This window comes from Rhinichthys klamathensis, unplaced genomic scaffold, assembly GCF_029890125.1.
Source record: "Rhinichthys klamathensis goyatoka isolate OS25496 unplaced genomic scaffold, OSU_Roscu_1.1 h1tg000476l_1, whole genome shotgun sequence".
Classification (NCBI taxonomy): Eukaryota; Metazoa; Chordata; class Actinopteri; order Cypriniformes; family Leuciscidae; genus Rhinichthys; species Rhinichthys klamathensis.
In genome coordinates this window covers 130,779-154,618 of record NW_026606964.1, presented here as the reverse complement: position 1 = coordinate 154,618, position 23,840 = coordinate 130,779, and the positions used below count along the sequence as shown (strand labels likewise).

The window sequence follows — 23,840 nt, the reverse complement described above, 5'->3', positions numbered from 1 at the left end:
AGTAGGGAAGGGTTTAAAACTTTCTTCAATCTAACAATTACCTTTGTCCCTCAACAGAGTACCCATGTTCAGGAATGTTGGGAATGGTCTCAGGCCTCATCGCAGACTCTCAGATCACAGTCTCTTCCCACACCGAGCGCACATGGGTGTCAGAGAACGCTCGTCTGCTGACCAGCCGTTCGGGATGGACGTTGTTGCCACAGCCCCAGCCGTATGCGGACGAGTGGCTACAGATAGATTTGACCGAGGAGAAATTGGTCAGAGGTTTGATCATCCAGGGAGGCAAACACCGTGATAACAAGGTCTTCATGAAGAAGTTTCGGCTGGGCTACAGCAACAACGGATCTGACTGGAAAATGGTGATGGATGCCACTGGCAACAAGCCCAAGGTAAGATATGGGGAAGCTGGAAGGTAGTTGGACATACACTGGATGCTCATTTAAAATGGTTCTGAATCACTATGCGGTTCTTAAGTGCTAGTCTGAGATTGTTTAGCCTGACTTTCAGGAAATGACTGAGTTTAAGAAAGTTGAATGTGGCGCTATAATATATTCTTCCCAAAGCCTTTAGATGGGCAGAGGAGAGAATGACAATAATTAGACTAATGCTGTGAGCTTAAATTTGGGAAATGTCTCAAACGCATTCAACAATACTACTAATAAATTTAACCCTAACAATAGTCGTAAGACAAAACAAAATAATGTTACACATATGTACGGTACAGTCAGGCAACTGCACACATTATCCTGTTTGGTCTTAAACCAAAAATAAATAAATGAATAATTTGACTTAAAAGTATTACGCGAGAAGAAGAGACCATGTAGTGATATTAGAAACATAAAAACTGCTATGTAGCAAATCAGATAACTTCAACTAGAGATGCACAGATATGAACATTTTGGCCGATACCGATAATTCTTTATATTCGAAAGCCGATAACTGATATATTGGCCCATAAATCTAAATCCAAATTTTTATATAATTTCTGTGACCCTGATTACAAAAACAAAAGTCACCATTAAAACCTATGTCCCAAGCACACAATTATAATGATGTTCTGTTCTCATTATAATTTGATGTAGCTTTTATGTCAGACTTGTGCTGCACATGAACTGTATTTTCCTTTTTGATGTGATTTCAATCATATTTCAAGCAATTCAAAACCATCATGGTGAACAGTGCGCATCTGAAATGTAATCCATTATTTATCGGCTTTAAGATATTTTCCAAATTTTCTTATCAGGCCGATAACGATAACATTACAAATGAACATATATCGGCCGATACCGATATGGTGGGTGATATATCATGCATCCCACTAAAACAATGATCAAGTACATAGTATAGTGCTCATTAGCAATCATGATCATCATACATGAAACCGGCAAATAGCAAAAAAAATCGACACATGAATCACATAAAATTTGTCTCTTTTTTGTGGAGCATAGACTATGTGCCTTATCACCTATCAAAAAAAAAAAAGGAAATTGGAGCATCAGTCCTAGAAGGCCCCTTTCAAAACCCTCATATCTCTTTTTTAGCTTGAAGGACAAAAGGAGACATATTAGCTCTGATGGCCATTAATGTTCTTTCATGACTCCTCATCTTGTTCTGTGCCTCTTTGTTACCTCTGGCGAGTGTCTTTCTGTCTTTTCCTCTTTTTTTTCCGTCTGTCTCCTGTGGTACCTTGTGTCTGGGTTGTAAGACTTCAGAAGTGTAAAGTCAAAGGCGGATGCTTTTGAAAAGCTGAGCATCCTGCTGTCGTAGACTGCAGTTTTAGCCCGCAGCCTTTATTTTTTGAGCTAGCTCAGCCGTACGATGTCAGAAATAAAGTTGAAGACTTTCTTTTCTCTAGTGCTTTTGTTGCATTAGACATACAGCAGAGCCCAAGTTAAGAAAGGTGTGAGATGTGAGCTCGTTCTCTTTCATTAATTCTCTGTTCTCTGCTTTCCCTGTCAGACTACTCTTAATAAAACTTTCCCCTTTATCTTTTTCCATTTTTTTATCTTTCTGAGTTCTCCTTCTCTGCTTGACTGCTAACTATAGTCTTGGACTTTGTCATTGTTCTTGGCAGATTTTTGAGGGGAATTTGAACTATGACACACCAGCATTGAGGACGGTGGAGCCTATATTGACACGCTTTGTTAGGGTGTACCCAGACAGAGCCACTCCTGCTGGGATGGGACTTAGACTGGAACTCCTGGGCTGTGAAATGGAAGGTAGGTTGAAAACTCATTAACTTGTCAAGTCAAGTCACCTTTATTTATATAGCGCTTTTTACAATACAGATTGTTTCAACGCAGCTTTACAGAGAAAATAATGTTGTAATAATATTGTTAAATATAAAATTAAATGTCCCCAACTAAGCAAGCCAAAAGCCAATGGCGACAAAGGTACAAACAAACACACACACACACACACCACTGCTGAGGAGTACTCAAATACTAACGCAAGTACATTTTTCAGTTTTCAGCAACTGTTGATCAGCTGTTTTCAAGGTAGTGTAACTTTAGTGTAGCAAGTTAATTATTCGTAGCATTCTGCACAGCACATTTAGCCCATTTTCAGTCTCATTGCATTACCCACAACTTTGTAATCAAGCAAGCTAAACCAATAATCTTGTATGTGAATCATAAGTGAATCATAATCTGGGGTGCGTTTCCCATACAACTCGCTACTCGCTGATTTACTACCATAGTATGATGCATCGTTGAAGAAATCATCTAGCTTTTTCACAAAACCATATTGTCGCAAATTGGTTGTTCAACCACGTTAGTTAATGATGTCACGCAGGTGGCGGAGTGATAACTTCTTTTAATGAATACAAATTTTTGCTATAAATTATAGACATTGCATCTAAGGACAAATTCTCATTTTGATTTATTTCCAGATTCAATCATAGGCTCATTCTTACGTACTGAAGCACGTACGCATCTTCAAAAACAGCGCTTTAAAACTCTTGAGAAACAAGACGTAAACGACATTTGTATGTATTCTAAATAAAAGATAAAGATTGTACTGAATGTCAGCTTACTTATTTTGCTCAAGATAAGGATTTGTTAAGTCATGCAAACAAGAAACTCTGCTTCTAACCACAGGACGAGTGCTGTCGTTCCAACCACACAATTTTGCAATGCTGTTCGTTGGAACTATGGTTTCGGGAAACACTTGTTACTCTATGATGATAGCGACGGAACTTACGCCATAGTTGGCTAACAATGCTTTTGGGAAACGCAAGATGACAAGATGATTCAGTGATTAATTAGCGTCCATGCTCAGAAGATACTTCTCTCTTAAATAACTTCACTTTGCTGATACCTTTTACTCTGCTGAGAAATGATTTTGTATACGCCCTATTGTAGCTAGGAAATTATGGGTAGCTTTATATGTAGCATTTTCCGAGTAACGTCCTCAACAGTGATTCATACACATGATGGACAGACCCGCTGCACTCCGAAGACAAATTGTCTAAAGCAAGTGAACAAAAGACAAACAAAATGATAGAGTCCTCAAGTGTGTGGTCATATAGTACAGATGCTGTTTCATTAAATTTGGACTTATCCACTCAGGAGAACAGGGTATGGCTTAGCTTTCTTCATAATTACTTGTCCCGCCGATGCGCCATCAAAGGACGTCTCCTACATAGTAAAGCAGGGGCCTGTGACACTCCTAAATAACAGGACTCCTCACAGCTGGAGATAATCTTTGGTCCACCTGCCTTGAAGGATTACGGAAAGGTCCTTGATGTCTTTCCCTCTGTCTTTCTTTCTGAATTAGTTTAGCTCTGATGGGGGGGTGTGTGTGTGTTTTCTGTTGAGGCAGCGTTAAGTGGATTTACATATTGGATTTCCGAGAGACTGTGAGACTTGCTTGTGTAAGCCATAGCATCCCATCGGGAGCTTTAGTCAGATGATAATGCTTGTTTTCACTTTTAACGCCAGCACAGTCCAACACTCTGTATATTTCTCTATCTTAGCTAAAACTCTCACAATCAAACAAGTGACCCCTTACACACACGTGCGCACTCCTAACAGCGGGCCGCCGAGTCCTAGCAGGAGTGTGTGATCAACAATGCAGTCCAGAGCCAGCATGATGACCTCTCCGCGACCTCTCGGCTTTAGAGACTCTCTTTAAAATGCCCTCGGTTCACCCGCACAGCTTACACTACAGCTCCCGTTTCCCCCTCTCCCGCCCTGCTCATTTTTTCCCTCCTTCCATCCCGGGAAAGCCCTACAGGCTTATGGGCAGCTCATTACAAGCTGAGAGTAAACACAGGGCTTTAGGCAGATGTAGGCAAAGGCCACATCCAAAGGGGCACGGGCCGCCATAATGAGAGGACACAGCCGTTTCAGGCCCAGGGTGGAGCATAACATCCTCAACCCTGCAGCCGAAACCAGTCACGCACAGGACTGAATCAAAGGGCCACAGACTTGGAAAGACTACAGAAAGAGCATAATCATTAAGATGATTTGTGGATAGGGGACGCAGTCGATCCGTACGGACCAGGCCCCATGCTTCGGCACGCATGTGAATCGCGGATTAACTGCTTAATTTAACCATCGTAGAGTGAAAGTTTATAGTTTGGACGTGTTTTGTCTTGCCAATTTACACATTCAAACAATTTTAAATGCGGACGAAGAGGCGTAAATCGGGACTCGCGCGTTTCAGACAGCGCCTGAACACCGAATTGATTCCTCTTTCGCGTTTCCTTGAACGGACACACAAAATGATGTCTAAATACTTGTCTAATGGCTCTTTTCCACTGCTGGTACGGCTCGGTTCGGCTCGGTACGGTTCGACTCGGCGCGAAACGGTTCGGCTTGCTTCGCTTTTCCACTGCGTGGTACGACTCGACTCGGTACGGCACGGTTCGGTTCGCTTTAGCTCGGTTGCTTTTCCACCGCAGTTAGTACCCCTTCAAAGTGGGTGGGACTGATCGTTATTTTGTCCCTACACTGTTTGTAGGTCCGGTGATAGCCGTGTGCGGCTAAGAGCTGAGCTACTTCTTGGAACACTTTTTCATTCCGTTTTGCCCCATCCAGCTCTCGCTGGATCCGCTCCTCGGCAACCAACGAGAGGAACGTCTGCACCTCGTCCACTGACCACGATTCAGCCATTTCTTTTTAAAGTTTAAAAAACAGATGCTACCGCGTTGGCTGTTGTCTACTGGTTATTTAAATCTAGCGGGTTTAGTGTCTCGTGTCGCAAATCCAATGACGCTGGTAGTGACGATTCTGTCTGACCAATCAGTGATCTGCAGAGTTTTTACGTCACATTTTAGTACCGGTACGGTACGCTTGGAACCTCAACAGACCAGGTACCATTTAAAGCGAGCCGAAGCGAGCCGTACCGTACCATGCAGTGGAAAAGCACCACAACACAAGTGAGCCGTACCGAACCAAACCGTACCGTACTATGCAGTGGAAAAGCGCCAAAGCGTGCCGTACCGAACCGAACCATACCGTACTATGCAGTGGAAAAGCGCCAAAGCGTGCCGTACCGAACCGAACCATACCGTACTATGCAGTGGAAAAGCGCCATAAATACCCGTCTCGGCAAGAGTTCTCTCGGTTATGTCATAAGTGAACAATTGAGAAAGAAACCGGATGTTTGTCCGTTTTTTCTGTCCGTGGATTCGGTCTTAAAGTGACTTGCAGACACCTCATATTCCTACTGTTGTCTGTGTCATAAATGTTAATAAATCAAGGTTATGAAATAGTTTACCACAATATATTAGATTATTATCAACCCTTAGTGAGTTCAAAACACATTTAAAAACATATTTTTCCACACTGGCTTTTGATCATACATGAGTGTTGAGGTACTGTTGTCACAGATGTCGGATGTGTTAGGTGTATTTAAGATTTCTATGAGTCTGTGGGTCTAACAATCTGACAGTATACTATATTGTGCAGCACTATGGTCAACATTGTTGTATTATTATGTGCTTTATAAATAAATTGGAATTGGAATTAATATAACAAAATACAGCTTTAACAAAGATGAAACTATATTTCATTTCTACAGTGAACAAATAGTGTTATTTTACATTTAGGCTTAATTATTAGTTTATATACCTGAATACTACTGTTAGACTTTGTAACTTTGTTATTTAGTATTCAACTCTGCTTGTAATGTGTGTATTTGTTCTTATTTTATTACTGACTGTTCACTTGTCTTTATGAATGTTTGAACTTTATCAGTTAGGTTAGTAGTTTTTGATGTGGTATCGAAGAACTTCAAGTGAGCTTTAATTAATGAATAAATGAAAAGCGAAGTAACACCCCCTCCATATAGGCCTATATATATATAAAAAATATATATATTTCTTTGCTGATCTGAAAAATTATCAGATCCGTGACTCAAAAACTCAAAAAGTGAATTTTGTGATCCGTTGCACCACTATTTGTGGAGTGACCTACAAAAAAATACATACATGGGCATTCGGTTAATATCAATGATATGCCATGGTTTTTGTGACTTGTTGCTTTATTGCGTGACACTTGAGACATCTGTCTTTCTCTCTGCAGTGCCCACAGTGCCTCCGACTACACCCGCGTCCTCCACCACACCTTCAGACGAGTGTGATGATGACCAGGCAAACTGCCATAGTGGAACAGGTGATGACTACGACCAGACAGGTGCTAACACTCGCCTGCAGAGACTGCACCCTAGCTTACTGCATCTTGCTCCCTTTGCTATGCTAATCTCACTAGACTAATTGTCCCCGTTGCTTCTGCAAACACAAGCCGCTTTTCTGCACTAAACACTCCTCACCCAATCCTCACTTCCCCCATAACCACACTTACCATACTACTCATGCTAGAAATTAAGTATACAGTGCATGGTATGCAAATTTTCTGTATGCATCTCATATTGAAACAAAGTACTGCATTTGCCAAATGTGCTCCACTTGACCTTCCATTTCATTATAAAAGCCAGACAGTGATGAATGAACGGCGAGCGATATCAAATGCAATCTCAACATCTACTTTGTGACTTCGTGGTCTGCCAAAAGTTAGGGGTTTTTAATACAAAATTGGATTAAAAATGCAAATTTACTGCATTTATTTATGAGATGCCCCACAATAGCATTCAGTTTAAATGGTTCATTATCCTTGAATACTACATACTGCTTCACATTCGTTTAAAAACAGCTGTATACATTTTTGTATGTAGAATTCAACATGTAAGGTCATGTACATACAGTAACAGCAATAAAGGATGCTAAATTTACTGTTTGCTTACATACTTCTTTACATAATATTGAGGAATTAGTATGCAGTATCCAGTATATAGGAAGTTATTATTCCATTCCAACTCATTCCATTTCATAACTCATACCATTTCTCATAAAATAAAAAGTTGCTGTACCAGTACCTCACCGTAGGTAGTATACAGTACCATAGTATCCATTCAACACAGCCATAGCCTGCACTATTAAATTCTTCCTCTGCTCTTCTTCAGTTGCTAAAACTAACACTAGATTTAACATTCTGCCTCTAATCTCCTGTGTGTTCACATCAGTGCAGTCTCACAGAGTGTGTGTTGCACAGAATTACACTCCCCTCTGTTAGATGCTCAAAGTAAAGGTTCCACATGAAGAAACATGTATTTGCATGTCTCATCTGGCAAAGCACATTTAAAAAAAATGCTAAGCGCACACAAAGAGGGGAATTAGCACAGTCAGATCCGTTCCTCCTGATAATGCCCGAATAAAACATTACCCAGTGTCTCGCTTTAACGTTTCATCTAATGGCCTTCACTGTGTTCACACTACAGGAGGAACCACTGCGCCAGAGACGACCACAGAGATGAGCACCATTCCAGGTGAGAAAGGTACTTATCCTATAATACTTCCCTTCTTTGTGCACTCGCTATCTGTAATTTCTTTAATCATCCTGGATTTTGCTAATGCAAACTCTCTTAAAGGTGCGGCGTGCCATTTTTGTGCCTCCCCGGTTCAATTTGCAGAAACCACTATAAGAATACAGATCATTGGTCACTTCCATGAAACACTATTTAAAATAATTGTGTATCGTATGTGGTCCAGCATGAGTTTGAGGTGGAACTACTTGTTTTGTCTGAACAACAACAAAAAAGGGATGCTGAATTAATGTACCTTATTTGACTTGTTTGAGAAGCAATAAACATTTTGGGAAATTACAGAAATTACACACTGCACCTTTAAGAACGCAAATTCTTATTGTATGTTTTGTGTGTTCTGTTTGGTTGTTTAGGCTATTTGATTATAAGTGAGATGAGTATGTAATCTTGTTTGTGAAGTGTTCTTGTGAAAATCTATAAAGAGCCCCTTTGATTTGCTCATTCAGCATAATGACTGATTAGCCATTCAAGACTGCTCACTAATGGGCAAATGAGAACTGCCCCTTAACTGACCTTGCCTAATTAGCCAGTGTGTGTGTGTGTGTTTGGCCCTGTCTGAGCTTCATCACAACATCAAAACAACTGAATAGAATGACGGTTCTAATAAGTGTGCGTGCGTGCGTGCCTACCAGCTTTGAATGCTTGTCATAGCAAATAAACCACATCCAATAATAGAAAGCGCACACATCTACTCAATGGTAACCAACCAGGACCCCACACGCACGCGCGCGCAAGCACAGTGGGGTCCTGGTTGATTACCATTGAGTAGATGTGCGTGCTTTCTATTATTGGATGTGGTTTATTTGCTATGACAAGCATTCAAAGCTGGTATAGCGTTCTGGACTGCGGTGTACGTACCCTCGCTCTGTCCTCCACTGCGTCAGACACAATCCATTTCAAGATGGAAAAGAAGAAATAACTTTTAATTGGAAACTGGCATTTTTTGCAGCGGCAGTGCCTGAGCTGCGGCTTTTAATGGGAAATTCTTTCCTCCGCATTCAGTGAGCAAATACCCTCCGAAACTCGCAGAGAATCCTGGCATTATTAAGCGATGCTTTATTAAACTGTCTAGAGAAGAAGCGCTGAGGATCTGCAGACACCGGTGTAGCTGACATACTAGAAGAGCTTCTGCTTCTCTGTCCATCTCAATTCTCTCTCTCTCTCTCTCTCTCTCTGGCTCTGTATCTCTCACTCAATCTAACTATCCGTTAAATCCCTCCCTCGTTTTTTCACGTCAATCTCGATTTCAAAGCTTCATTGTTTTATATGGTGTGTATTCTCTCTCAAGATCTAGCTATATTTGGTGTATAAATGTGGATTTGGCTCAGGCATAAAAGAAGTTGGAATGGATTTGGAAATGCTCATGCATAAATGTTGGGATTTTCGAATTGTAAAATAACTCTCTATTGCCATCAAGTGGACAATATAAGACATTGTGTTGTGGCCTATGGAGTCGAATCAGCCATATTCAACCACAAGTTACTGTAAGACCGCATTCAAAGATCAAGTTAAGACAGTTTCTTGAAAAATGAAATAAAATCAAACCCTCTTAAATTTCCTGCTCAGACGAAGACACATTCAATTGAGATATATATATAAAAAAAGAAACCGATCATGACAATATTTTCTGTCATATATAAACCACTGAAATGAATAGGCAGACATATTTACTTTTTTGTTTGAGAGCCGTGAGGTAATGCTTAAAATAATTTCACAGTGATAAAACAATTTTAAAAAATCATAATGGTATTATATCGTACACAACCGTTCAATAATATTAACAAAGATATTTATAATGTTACAAAAGATTTTATTTCAAATAAATTTCTATTCATCAAATAATCCTGAAAATTTAAATGTATGATGGTTTCCTCAAAAATATGAAGCTGTTTTCAACACTGATAATAATCATAAATGTTTCTTGAGCATCAGATCATCATATTAGAGTGATTTCTGAAGGATCATGTGACACTGAAGACTGGAGTAATGATGCTGAAAATTCAGCTTTTATCACAGGAATAAATTACACTTTACTATATATTCACATTGAAAACAGCTGATTTACATTAGAATAATATTTCACAGTTTGTACCATATTTTTGATCAAATAAATGCAGCTTGATGAGCAGAAGAGACGCCTTTCAGAAACATTAAACAATCTTACCAAACCCTAATTGTACATGAATTGGATCATATTTATTAATATATTATATTTCAGAATAGTAAAATATATTCATATAATTATAATAATATTATCATTGATTAATTATAATAAATATAAATAATAGTTATTATGAAATATATTATAAAAAATATTCTGTTAAAAAAAGAGACTGTTTGCATGTCACTGATTTGGTAATATAAGTAAAAGTGCATAATAGTAATCTTCTCCTGTGTGTGTGTGTGTGTGTTTGTGTGTGTGTGTGTGTAGTGTTCCTGTGGTTTGCCTGTGACTTCGGCTGGGCCAGCGATCCCTCGTTCTGCGGCTGGAAGTCAGAGGACAGTGGCTTCAGGTGGCAGATCCAGTCCAGCGGCACCCCGACCCTAAACACCGGCCCAAACATGGACCACACTGGTAAGAGAAGAAGTCAACCCATAGATCTCACAGCACAGAGTGTGAATCCTCCAAAGCTCACACACACTTCTGCCTCAGGTGGATTGGGGAACTTCATCTACACACTGGCGACCGGAGCGCAGGAGACAGAAGTGGCTCGGTTAGTGAGTCCGTCGGTGTCGGGACAGGACTCGGACCTGTGCTTGTCTTTCTGGTACCACATGTTTGGGTCCCACATCGGCACGCTCCACATTAAACAGCGCAGAGAGACGAGCCAGGGCTCAGCGGACGTCCTGCTCTGGACCGTCAGTGGACATCAAGGCAACCGCTGGAGAGAGGGCCGTGTGCTGATCCCCCACTCCAGCAAACCCTACCAGGTACAGTGGCGGAGCCAGAACTTTTCCATAGGGGTAGACAGCAAACAGTCTGGGTGGCACATAAATCTTAATTATTTTTACATAATAATTAGTTTAAATAATGTATTGGACTGTTCCTACACAACTGAATACAGTTCATTTGTATTCAATTGTAATTGAGAGAGTAGTGAATTAGGAATCATGGAATACTGAGTGAATTTGATATTTTTTTATTATTATTAGCTACTCACCACCTCCAGGCAAATTAATAAAGGGGACACACACTATAGCTAAAGTTCTTTAGTCATATAGTAAACTTGCTCAGTTAGCATGGTTCTGGTTCTCAAAACCCCCAACATTGTTGCACCTTCATGGATGAGACATGCAGATAACTACTGTAGTTCAAAGATTATACCCTTCATTGAATTTTATATAATCAATTAACTCTTCAACTTTCTATATTAGTAGTCAAAATAAAGAATCTAAACCGTTCTATTATACCTAATTTAATTAAAAAGGAGGGAAACATCTCTTTTGAATCGCTATGTGCAAAGAATGTGAACAAGGCGGAAGTCAACATGCACATAAATGGCAGAATGTAAAATTAGTTATTTTATGGATTTAAAAATTATGCATTTTATTTTGTCCTTTACAAATTACCGCCTATCTTCTGGTACAAATGCACAGTGCTCACATTTATTTGTACATTAAAAAACCACATAGCCTATCAGTTTGTGCCTTAAACATGGCAGAATATCATTGTAACGCATATATATAACAAATACATACATGCATGCAGTTTTGACACAGATTTTATCGCCTTTTTGATTATTTCATGAGTTAATTGACAACAGAACTACGGATACAGCACGCCACATTTGCGCGTGATGTGCAAGTACAGTACACCGTCTGACAGGACTGTAAAAAGTTAGTTTTACTGACATTTATTTACAACATCTCATCTTACCGCAGATAGCCAACTGATTCAGGACAACGCGCTTTTCTCCGCATCTGACGGAAGTGTCACAAGCTTTCACACAGATCTTTCAAAATAAAAGTAGAATCAGAAAAAAAGAGAATTACGTTGTTGTTTCTTTGACTGGACATATGCGACTCACTCAAAACGGTCTTGCAACCCACCAGTTGAGGAGCATCGACTCTATATTTACGATGCTGCTGAAGCTTATTCGGCACCTGTACATTTCCGCACTCATTTGACTTGCGCCTGGCGCTGAGGTGAAGGTGGAGTGCGCGAGCGTCTGAAAAGTCTCACGTTTTTTGTGGTTGTAAGATACGGTTCTGTGTTTTAAAAACGCAATTCTTGTAAAAAAGAATTAAAAAAGAGAGAGAGAGACAGAAACGGCAGTTGTGAGAAGGGTGGCCAAGCTTAAAGTCCCCATGAATTCAAAATTGACCATACTTACTTTGTTTGCCTAAATTGATCGTTTTGTGGTGAACAATTCATCCATGCAAGTCAATCCACACAAAAAAATTTTTTGGCTTCATAATCTTTAATCAAAATCTGAAATTTCCCCTCCCCTCTGCGTTGGAGGACCTTCCCTGATGACGTAGGTTTGACGGTTTGGGCGTCTGTTTAACATCCGTAACCACGCCCCTCCAACTGACAGTAGGCAGGCTGAATGAAAACACCTACTTTTCTAGATCCAATCAGGTGCTAGTTGGGAAAAAAGCCACGCCCACCATTTTGCCTCATTTAGTATTCCGTTTCTCTCGGAAATACGTCACAACACTGGAGAAAAGTCGTTTGCAACTTCCGGTTCACGGGGACTTTAAGCCTGGCTCCGCCACTGATATTCAAGGATATACAGCGGCGTGTAACGATACCCTCATGTCACGATTCGATACATATCACGATACTGAACTCTTGATACGATATTATTGCGATACTCCAAGACATATGATAAAAGCTTAACAAAAAAATGTACTGTTGATTAAAATGCTAAATTTGATATTACATTGTGTGTGTGTGTAAACGAACAAGCTTGGACTTGGTGCTGATAAACCAAAGCACTAGCCTGGATGCCAGCCCGAACCCCGCCCACAACATTTTTTCGGTCGGGAAGTTCGGTCTGGACTCGATCCATTGAGGAGTAATTATGATCGGTTCAGAGATAGTCAGTCCAACCAAATTGCCAGGGCGGGCTTTATACGATTGTTATAAAGTTGAGACAGGGCCGACAAATGCGAGCAGATTTGTTTGCTTTATTGTCGAGATCTTTTTATTTCTCTCAAAAATGCTTTTTGTGTTTGCAAGTACAAACACTTTGTCCGCGAATCCTTGAATTCTTTTTACAACACCGGCAAAGATCGTTTACACATTATTTTACTACTTTTTCCAGCGTGTGTGCAGTTGAGTTCTGTTGACAACTATGCGTCGCTGCTCTGATTGGTTGTAGGTCTATCCAATTGACCGTTCGCAAAGACCCTGCCCCCCTTAGTTACTGTCGCTATGTCCGACAAGCTACGCTGCTCTCACACACACACACCATGTTCTCACGCAGTGAAAAATACATCACGGACTGACAACACGCTGACAGACAGGACAGACCAGGTTTCTTTTTGGTTACTTTTGATATTAAACATATTAAACAAAGTCTCACCTTTCAAATTTGGTCATTTTTTAAAAAGAAATTTAAACAATAAATACCGTTTTGTGACTCTTTAATGTGTCGTGACAGATCGCTGTAGAGCTGCTCGTGATCCGATCATCTCTTCCTTCATTTGTAGCATCAAATAAACATGAATGAACATCAGAAGGAATGTTGTTTTAACCGCAGAAAGGCATCAGTACACTTCGTTTTTCAAGTTCAAATCCTCCGATGTTAATCTACTAACTCTCCTGACTGCTTTGTCGGACAAAATGGCGGATGGCGAAGTATGATTGGTCAGATCACCTGTCAATCAAGCTCCCTGCGAAGGGTCAATTGAGTGCAGTTTTTTTTTTTTTTTTGGTTCGGTTAAGACACGCCTCATAATCAAAGCCCTATGGAGCAGCATCAGACTCATTCTGGCTAGAATATGAGTATGACGAAGTCAGGCTACCAAAGCACAGGACAATAGCGACACCAGAATAACAATATTCATGATTCTGAAGCTGAAAATACAGAATTATTTTTGACGAATATGCTTGCACTCTGTCACTGACTAGATAAATTTAAAATAACCCACAAATTTCCCCCTCCCCCATTGCATTATTATACATTATATTCAACATTATATAGCAGTTTCATGTAGTACTGACACTACAACTCTGAAAACTGGAATTTGTTCCTCGCACAGTAATTTTTATTTTGGGTGAACTATCCACGATACATATTGTTTCATTTTTGTATTGCGATATATTGTGACACGATATGTTGTTCCACCCCTACAGCGGCGTGTAACGCAGTCACTCCTACGGCACTTTTTCAGTTGTAGTCTTTTAAAAAGGCATCTGAAAATAATACACTATTAGGGGCTGTTTACACAACACCTTTTTCAACTAAAAACGTAAAACTTTTAATGCGTTTTGGCCGTTCGTGACACGACAACCGCTTTCGGGCGCCTGAAAACACAACGTTTTGAAAACGGGGGTAACACTTTATTGTACAGTGTCCTTGTTACATATGTTACATGTACTTACCATAGTAATAACAGTAAATTATGCATAATTACATGCAACTAACCCTCAACCAAACCCTATAATCCTACAGTAAGTACATGTTGTTAATTATTATTACTCAGTACTTAAATGTATAATTACATTGTAACAATGACACCTTAAAATAAAGTGTAACCAAAACGAGTTTCAAAGTGCAAGTTTTTAAAAACGCTCTTCGTGTAAACAACAGAAACACGAATCTCTGAAGACGATGACATCACGCACATGCGTATCACGTGTTCAGTCTACTGGCCTGGCGGCAGAATACAGCGCTTTTAGCCGTTTCCGCGGATCCGTGATCTGTACACGGAAAACTCAAAGAAAAAAACGTCTCCGCTTTAAGCATGTCGTTGTCGTGTAAACACCCTGAGTGCTATGTAGTGCTGTCAAAAATAATGATTTTTCAATACATATCGATACTGAAATATCTGAAACGCTTCCAATACTTATTTTCCGCAGAATAGATACACGATACCAGCTGTTCTTTCTTTCTCTCTCACCTCTCCGACAGCGAGTTACACACAACCCCGCCTCTCCTCACTCACTCGATTCATTTGCTCCGGATGAATATTGTTGGTGTCACAGGGCTTGTGTTTCGGCGTGGGATTGCGTGTATTGCACATAATTTCACTCATTCCTGCAGATTTTGTGCTTATACCCAAAGTACACGCACATAAAGCCATCTCTCAGAACTAAATTGAGTTATTTTTCACTGCTTATTGCGCTTTAACAGTCAAATACACACAAAATAATGTGAAAAAAAAAACAGTCTTGGCGAATATTCACTTAAATACCGTCAGTTATGTTTTAAGTGAATGTAAAGTTGAGAAAGAAAACGCACGTGTAACAGTATAATCAGGGGCGTTGCTAGACCCATTTTACTGGGGCACGTGCCCCAGTATAAATCTGCTGTGCCCCAGTAAATCTGAAGTTTGAGTTTAACAATTTATTTTATTTGTCAGTGTATTTAATATTAAATTATATTATAGGGTAATAGAAATTATCTATTTGCAACGCAGTAATAAACCTATCAATGCTTGTAAAAGCAACGCAGTTTAACCGAAACAGAACAGAAGCTGACCCACGCGACAGAAATCCGCGCGCGTCTGTGTTTCCTAGCAACAGCAGCGCGCACACATCTGAGCACACCGAAGTCCGGTGTTGGCACGCGAGGTAGGCTATGAAAACATGACGAAACAAAAGTTTCTAAATAATACAAATAATCTTAAAAGTAAAATTGAGTCAGAGTCAAGTGATTGACCGTTTTGCCAAAATGAAGCATAGGCGGTAGCCTGCAGTTTAATGCTCAACAACTTAGTTTGGACTTGGCTGGGGAACTTTGTTTTCTTTTAGAATATACATGCTCTTTATTTTATATAGTATATATTAACTCTTTATTGATTTATTGAAATGATGTAATTGTAAATTCTTGAAAAATGTAAAGGCTAATTATTCATTATTAACATTGTGTAATGTAGAAGAATGCAAATGTGCAAGAAAGTTTTCTCTCCGTTTTCTATTTTCATGCCTTTTATGGCACAAAAAAAAGAAATTCGTGTAACATGATTTTAAAGCTATTGTTATCCAATTTGTTGGCATTCAAACACCTTAAAATGCACATATGTAGGTCCGAGAAATCCAAATTTTCTCGGGGGAGCATGTCCCCGAACCCCCCTAAGTTACTCTACCCAGCATGGTGTTTTTGAAACAAACAAATTTTATTTATCTATCGGTATGCCCCGCCCTCCTTAGTTACGCTTGCTATCTCAGACAAACAATGGGGGGCCTGTGCCCCAGTAGAGCTTAATGTCTAGCAACGCCCCTGAGTATAATGGATCCGTGCATCAGGTCTTAAAGTGACAGTAGCCTAATATTCCTGCAGCCAAATTATGAGATAATAATAAAAATATCCATATGGCAGTTTTTCCCCATTGTATCGATGTCAAATAGTGGCCAGTGAAAATGCTGAGTGGCTTGAAACTTTGGAAAACCACTGAGCAAAAAAGTTAATGTCATTAGTGAATGTAAAAGATGATTGGCAGCTCGATGAAAATACTGTTGTTATTTGTTGCTCCAAACCTGTACGCTGTTATTATTTACACTGATTACATTTTAAACAATGTTGTTGTTTGCCCATATTTCAGGTGGTAATTGAAAGCGTAGTGGAGAGGAAAAGTTTGGGAGACATTGCCGTGGACGATATCAAAATCTTAGACAATCTGAACATGGACGACTGCAAGGGTGAGTCAATACAGAGCAAAACTTTACAGTGTCCTTATTACATGTACTTACTATAGTAATAACTATAACTAATGCATAATTACTGTACATGCAACTAACCCTAAACCAAACCCTAATCCATAACCCTATAGTAAGTATGTTGTTAATTAATATTACTCTGTACTTAAATGTGTAATTACACTGTAAAAGACACCTAAAAATAAGTGTAACCCAAAACTGACAAATTTGTCAAAATCTTTAAAAAATAAAAAAAAATAAGGCAAAATAAGTGAAAACATGTTAAAATATTTAAATAACATTCAATTAATTAATTTAAATATTTTTTCTAGTCAATTGTGATAAGTTGATGTATTATTATTATTATTATTATTATTATTATTATTATATTTACTAATAGTAATATATAACTGATTACATAATTTAAATCTTGACATAACTAGAAAAAATTCTATTCATCAAAAGAAATATGTGGTATAAAATATAGAATATATGGCTTTTTAAGATTTTATTAACTTTTCTGAGTCTAGAAATCACACTTTTAAAGTTCCCTCATATAAAAGTGAAAACCCTGGTTCTTAAATAAAAATGGCAGTTGTTGAGGGAACGTATTAAAATAAGAAATATTAAAGCTAAAAACAAGACTTGTAATGTTTATTTGGTCTTATTTGAAATCATTTAAGCCGTCGTGCAGCTGAGAGCCTCTGACTTAGATGACTATATATGCACGGCCGCATTAACAATAGGGCTAGGCGGGGCTAAAGCCCCGGGGCCCGAACAAGGAGGGGGCCCTTGATTGGCTGTGGAGCAGATACTACTACCCTTCTGATTGCCAAAGCCTTACCACGCAACGCCCCCCACAAATTAGCCCTGTTATTTAGTAGCGCTTTGCCGAATATTCCATGCATTATCATGGAATCATTATCATTAATATTATAGTGACCGTTCGCAAAGACCCGCCTTTTTTAGTTACTGTGTGACAAGCCAGGCGGCTCTCACGAGTCACGCACATTCTCACTCATGCACTGAAAAATACATCGCGGGGCAAAGACTAACGTTACACAATTGACTACGAGAGAGAGTTCAGAGCAGCTTACTGTTGATATGAAACAAAGTCTCAACTTTCAAATATTGTAATTTAAATAATTTAAACCATACCGTTTTCAAGTTCAAGTCCACCGACGTTAATCTACTGACAGCTTTGTTGTCTGACAAAATTGCGTATTCGGCGTTATGATTGGCCAGGTCGCCTGTCAATCAAACCCCCGTGGGCAGCAGGACAGGGCATGGTGAAATGAAACGTCACGTTTTAATTTAACATAATACATTTATTCTATATTTAACTTGTGAACGATCGACCTGCTGCTGCACATAGGCCTATAGATGGCTGCCTGGAGTGCCTGCGCCTTATAAGAATATAGCTACGCATCAACCAATAAATCGCCTCCACCCTTCACTTCATTCTAGAGTCTAGACTATTTTTTAAAACACAGCGTCATCGTCGACCCCACAAATTTTCGGTAAGTTTGATTATTAACTTGATGGATGTTTGATCTTGCTTTTTGTGTTTGATCAAACTCTATATTCGCCTAAAGGGCTGGCGATAATATATCCGGTAGAAATATGTAAATTTTGCTGAGACATCATGATGTAAGTTTATAAATTAAACACGTTTTTAATAATTGTGGTTTGGAAGGATACAAATTATTTTAAATGATAACTTGAGGCGGTTTTGCACAGCGCACTTGAGTTCCGACCCTGAGGTCTTAAAGTGACAGTAGCTGCTAATAAAGCTACTGTCGCCATTTGTGTAATGTTAATCAAACATCAGAAAGAAAGTAATTTACTGCCCTTGAATGAATCACTTTTGTAAAATTAATAAGAATGAATGTTGAATTTATACTGAAAACTATGTTTTGTATATTTGATTACTTTATACAATATAATATTATTCAGTGCTTTAAATTTTTCAAGGTCGATTTCTTATGTGCCTTTGTTCTATTGTTATTTGTGACTCTTGTCATCGGTAAGCTTGAGATTCTTTTCTTAAGTTACTATTATTGAAATTGGTCACAAGAATTATGAAATGTTAGTCCCATTAAATTTTGATATGATAAAAAATCGTTTTAAAAGTAATATAACTTAACTGTGAAGTATATCATAGATGGATAAAATGACTCATAATGATAGAACATTTAGCTCATGTAGTTGGTGACCTGTAGTGGTGGGGGGCCCTGCAGTAACTCATAGCCCCGGGGCCCAGTGAGCTCTTAATGCGGCCCTGTATATATGACTATATACATTCCTGACTGTTTTATGTCGCCCTGTTGCAGACCCAGATTTTCCCGCAGAGCCGATTCAACCCGAGGACACCTTCAATGAAATCAGTAAGAGTCTTTCTCACAAATGCTAATTCACTGATGAATCACTCTCAAGATTAGTGACTGAAGAAGGCTTGTGTTACAGCATGTTTGGAGGGCGTTTATATCACATTGCATTCATCTAAATTAAAAACATTTATTGGACATAACTGAACCAACCTATATACATTAATTTAAACCACCAAAACTCATTTTTATAAGTTAAATCAGGTAGAAATTACGGAAGCCCTGAACCACAATGTAAAAAAAAAAAATCCGTAAAAAAAATATTCTAAAATTAGAGAATAAAGTCGTAGCATTTCGAGATTAAAGTCGAAATATTGCGAGAATAAAGTCGAAATATTGCGAGAATAAAGTCGAAACATTTCGAGAATAAAGTCGAAACATTGCGAGAATGAAGTCGAAATATTGCGAGAATAAAGTCGAAACATTGCGAGAATAAAGTCTAAACATTGCGAGAATACGTCGAAACATTGCAAGAATAAAGTCTAAACATTGCGACAATAAAGTCTAAACATTTCGACAATAAAGTCTAAACATTTCGACAATAAAGTCTAAACATTGCGAGAATAAAGTCGAAACATTGCGAGAATAAAGTCGAAACATTGCGAGAATAAAGTCGAAACATTGCGAGAATAAAGTCGAAACATTGCGAGAATAAAGTCGAAACATTGCGAGAATAAAGTCGAAACATTGCGAGAATAAAGTCGAAACATTGCGAGAATAAAGTCGAAACATTGCGAGAATAAAGTCGAAACATTGCGACAATAAAGTCGAAACATTTCGACAATAAAGTCTAAATATTGCGAGAATAAAGTCGAAACATTTCGAGAATGAAGTCGAAACATTGCGACAATGAAGTCGAAACATTGCGAAAATGAAGTCGAAACATTGCGAGAATGAAGTCGAAACATTGCGAGAATGAAGTCGAAACATTGCGAGAATGAAGTCGAAACATTGCGAGAATGAAGTCGAAACATTGCGAGAATTAAGTCGAAACATTTCGACAATAAAGTCGAAACATTTCGAGAATGAAGTCGAAACATTTCGAGAATAAAGTCGAAACATTTCGAGAATAAAGTCGAAACATTTCGAGAATAAAGTCGAAACATTTCGAAAATGAAGTCGAAACATTGCGACAAAAAAGTCGCAACGTTGCGAGAATAAAGTCGAAACATTGCGAGAATGAAGTCGAAACATTGCGAGAATAAAGTCGAAACATAGCGAGAATAAAGTCGAAACATTGCGAGAATAAAGTCGAAACATTTCTAGAATAAAGTCGAAACATTTCGACAATAAAGTCTAAACATTTCGAGAATAAAGTCGAAACATTTCGAGAATAAAGTCGAAACATTTCGAGAATAAAGTCCCATTTCTTAAAAAAAAAGAAAAATATTCTCTTTCTTTTTTTTTTACTTTATTCTCAAAATATTACGACTTTTCTCATAATGTTTGGACTTTTTTCTCGAAATATTTAGACTTTAATCTCAAAATGCCACGACTTTATTCTCTTTTTTTTTTTTTTTTTTTTTTACGCGTTGTGGTTCATGGCTTCTGTAAGAAATAGCTCTTCGCGGTAAAGATTTCAGGTTTGCAGGTACTCTCACACAGGCTTGTTTTAATCCCGGTTCTCTTCTAGTTGTGGACATCACAGACTTCCCTGAGATCGTGGAGAACCATGAGATCAGCGGAGCCGGGAACATGCTGAAGACGTTGGACCCCATCCTCATCACCATCATCGCCATGAGCGCGCTGGGAGTGTTCCTCGGCGCCATCTGTGGTGTGGTTCTGTACTGCGCCTGCTCACACAGCGCCTTGTCCGACAGGAACTTATCCGCCCTGGAAAACTATAACTTTGAGTTAGTGGACGGTGTCAAGTTAAAGAAGGACAAGCTCAGCTCACAGAACTCGTACTCGGAAGCGTGAGGCGTCAACCAATGAGAGGGAACCTCTCCTCAGGGAGGGCGGGGCTAAAACGGACTGCCGATGCCATCCGATTGGAGGAGGACAAGGCTCTGTGGTTCAGTGAACCAATGGGAGGACGAGGGACTGAGCCGTGCTTTTCTCAGGAGCTGCAGTGAACGGAACCTACCAGTAGGGGGACACTGTGTACAAAACATTGAATTCAAGGATTAAAAAAAAAAAAAAAAAAAAGACAAATAAGAATATGTACAGATGATTGAAATTATTATTTTATTGTTTTGTATTATTTTTAGTTGATCATTTTTACAATCGGATGCTGGTGTTGAGACCAATATATAATAATGTTATAAAGTATTTATCTTTTTTTTTCTAGGAGGAAAAAAAAATCATTTATTTTTTATTTTAAAAGATTGTTTTGCGCTTTAAGGAGATGTGTAAAAAAATAAAATAAAAAACCCAAATGAACCATATACGACCAAGGGACGGTAATTACCCCATGGTAGGGTAAGGATCAAAGGGGGTGGAAGATCATCCAGCCCTGATGCATTCTGGGTATGGTTCAGTCAGTGCCTTTGGTACATCTTTTTTGGCCTCCTCGGTTGTTGTTGTTGTTGTTTTTTTTGGGTGTTTTTAACCCTTTAGTTCTCAAAAAAGGCTGTCGGTCGAATCTGCAAAACAAAACCCGGTGAATTCATAAGCGCTTTAATGTTGAAATCCTGCATATTGTACATAAGTTTTAATATATTTTAATGCCCTTTTCAAAGAAACGAGTAAAAGGACAAAAAAAGAAAGCTGCAGTATCCCTTTTTTCTTGGGTTGTATGTTGTAAATACAATCTTCTGACTGTTTTGTGAAAGTGAAACGTGTGCTTTTTTTCCCCGTCCTGTTCGGTTATTTTGCTACGCTCCCAAAAGATGCAGAACAGATCCAGTGCACATTTCATCATGGGAATCCATCATATCAAAGTTATAATCACAACAAAAAGAAGAAAAAAAAGCTCATCATTGCCTTGCTTTGTTTTGAAGTGAACAGCCCCAAATATCTCATCAAAGTGCTCATTCCAGCATCCGTCGAGCTTGAATCAGTCTCTCGTATCACTATACTGTCACTTTAAGAGTGGTGCTATTAAAGTACTGTTTTTTCCTGTATTAAAGGGTTAGTTCACCCAAAAATGAATTTTGGGTGAACTAACCCTTTAAGGTTCTCGTGTGCGCGCTTGATTGCGTGATAATGTCATAGTGGATTTCTGTCGTTGGCCTTGTGTCTGTACCAAAGGACTGTTGCCTCAAACTGCAGGGTCCAATCACAACCACCCGTCGTCATCATGTGACCTCTCGGACTCATCTCATTGGTTCCGAACCAAACCGCTGGTTTCGTGGCTCATTATCATTTTCGTTCTGGAATGGTGGATGGATCTGACTTTAGCAATGACATCACATATAGTTTAACCAATAACAGGGCTTCACTGCTGACAATACTAATGTTTTCTACAGGTTTCTTGGTATGTTCATGTAATGTGTTGTATACTGTGGCAAACACTTTTTTTTTTACTCCCATTTCTTTCGGATGACATGAATCACGTGCTACATGTGTGTGTTAATGGTGACTGGCTTCAGTCGGGACTCTGTGAGAAAGCAAACTGTAGCATTAACTAAAACGAAACAATGTTGCACTGATCAATATATTTGATGAAGTTTATGTGTTTATAGCATTCATTTGTACAAAAGACAACGGAGATGAAAAAAGACAGTGTTCATTTTTTAAAAATATAGTTTCAGGATATGTAATACGATTCTGAAATGGTCAATTATCGAGATGTTTTCATTATTGAAAAAGGTATACAGATTTCCTATAGTAAAGTTCACATTTACCTGACCCCGGTTATCTTTTCGTTTTTGTACTGTCGTTTAAATTTTGTGCTGATTTTCTTTTCTTTTCTTTTTTTACGAGAAGATGCGGAAGCAAAGAAAAAACTTTTATTTTCAATACTGCCTCTGTAATTTGCTGTTGTAGGAAGGAAAAAAAAAATGAATAAAAACAGCAAGGCCTTAAAATGGATTTCAATGTTTTGTATTTGAGCGTCTGCATCTCAAGAGTCTCTGATCGAATCAGATCAACTGACCTTCCAAAGATTCAGCTCCAATAAATGTTTCTCAAACTCATTTTCTCTTTTATAATTTATTTTCTTTTTTAATGCATTTTTGTTTTAGTTTGAATAAGACATGCATGCAGATGTAGAGAGAGGGCGCTGTTGAGCAACTTGATGACAAGAGAAGAGTTTACAAATGTGTGACTGCAAATAGTTTCAATAAAGTCGAATAACATATGTTTTAGTTTACATATGTTTATCAGCACATTCGGCCGTACTCCTAAACCGTATTTCACTGACAATAGAATAAGTAATTAGCATGCAATTAAGTGTCCATAAACATTACACTATTATAATAGCTATATTTTTTCTGTTATAATACTTTTAAAGGTGCAATGTGTAAAAAAATGTGAGTATATTAACAGAAATGCAATATGACATCCATAACTATGTTTTCAGTGGAGTATAAAGAACTTACTTAATAAACCGTAATGTTTTTATTACTTGAACTTGACGCGCGAATGAGGCGTGTTCGCGTCTACCGCGCCGCGCTCTACGCCTCATTCGCACCGCAGGAATTTTTTACGCGCGTAACGCGTCTTTGCATTGACTTAACTGACCTTGATAGAGATAATCTTCCAATGGAAAGAGCTCTTGGTCTACTTTGGTGTGTTGAGTGAGTCAGACTCCTTTAAGATCAAAATCGAAGTGAAAGAGCAACAGCTAACCAGACGTGGCATGTTATCCATCA

General features: G+C 38.7%; 1 protein-coding gene across 4 annotated transcripts in view; it reads left to right on the top strand.

Moving 5' to 3' along the window:
• The window catches only part of nrp1a (neuropilin 1a), a 75,128-nt gene extending 53,407 nt beyond the window's left edge, over positions 1-21,721 (top strand). The window contains exons 9-17 of one of the 4 annotated variants that reach the window (XM_056237042.1): positions 58-389; positions 2,075-2,219; positions 6,531-6,620; positions 7,783-7,830; positions 10,319-10,462; positions 10,541-10,818; positions 16,603-16,699; positions 19,030-19,083; positions 20,717-21,721. In XM_056237042.1, coding sequence (XP_056093017.1) covers positions 58-389; positions 2,075-2,219; positions 6,531-6,620; positions 7,783-7,830; positions 10,319-10,462; positions 10,541-10,818; positions 16,603-16,699; positions 19,030-19,083; positions 20,717-21,003 — 1,475 coding nt within the window. In that variant the 3' untranslated portion in view covers positions 21,004-21,721. Of the gene's footprint in view, positions 1-57; positions 390-2,074; positions 2,220-6,530; positions 6,642-7,782; positions 7,840-10,318; positions 10,463-10,540; positions 10,819-16,602; positions 16,700-19,029; positions 19,084-20,716 lie in introns of all 4 variants that reach the window. The other 3 variants (XM_056237041.1, XM_056237040.1, XM_056237039.1) reach the window with 3 other exon arrangements.
• Positions 21,722-23,840: the final 2,119 nt, after the last annotated feature.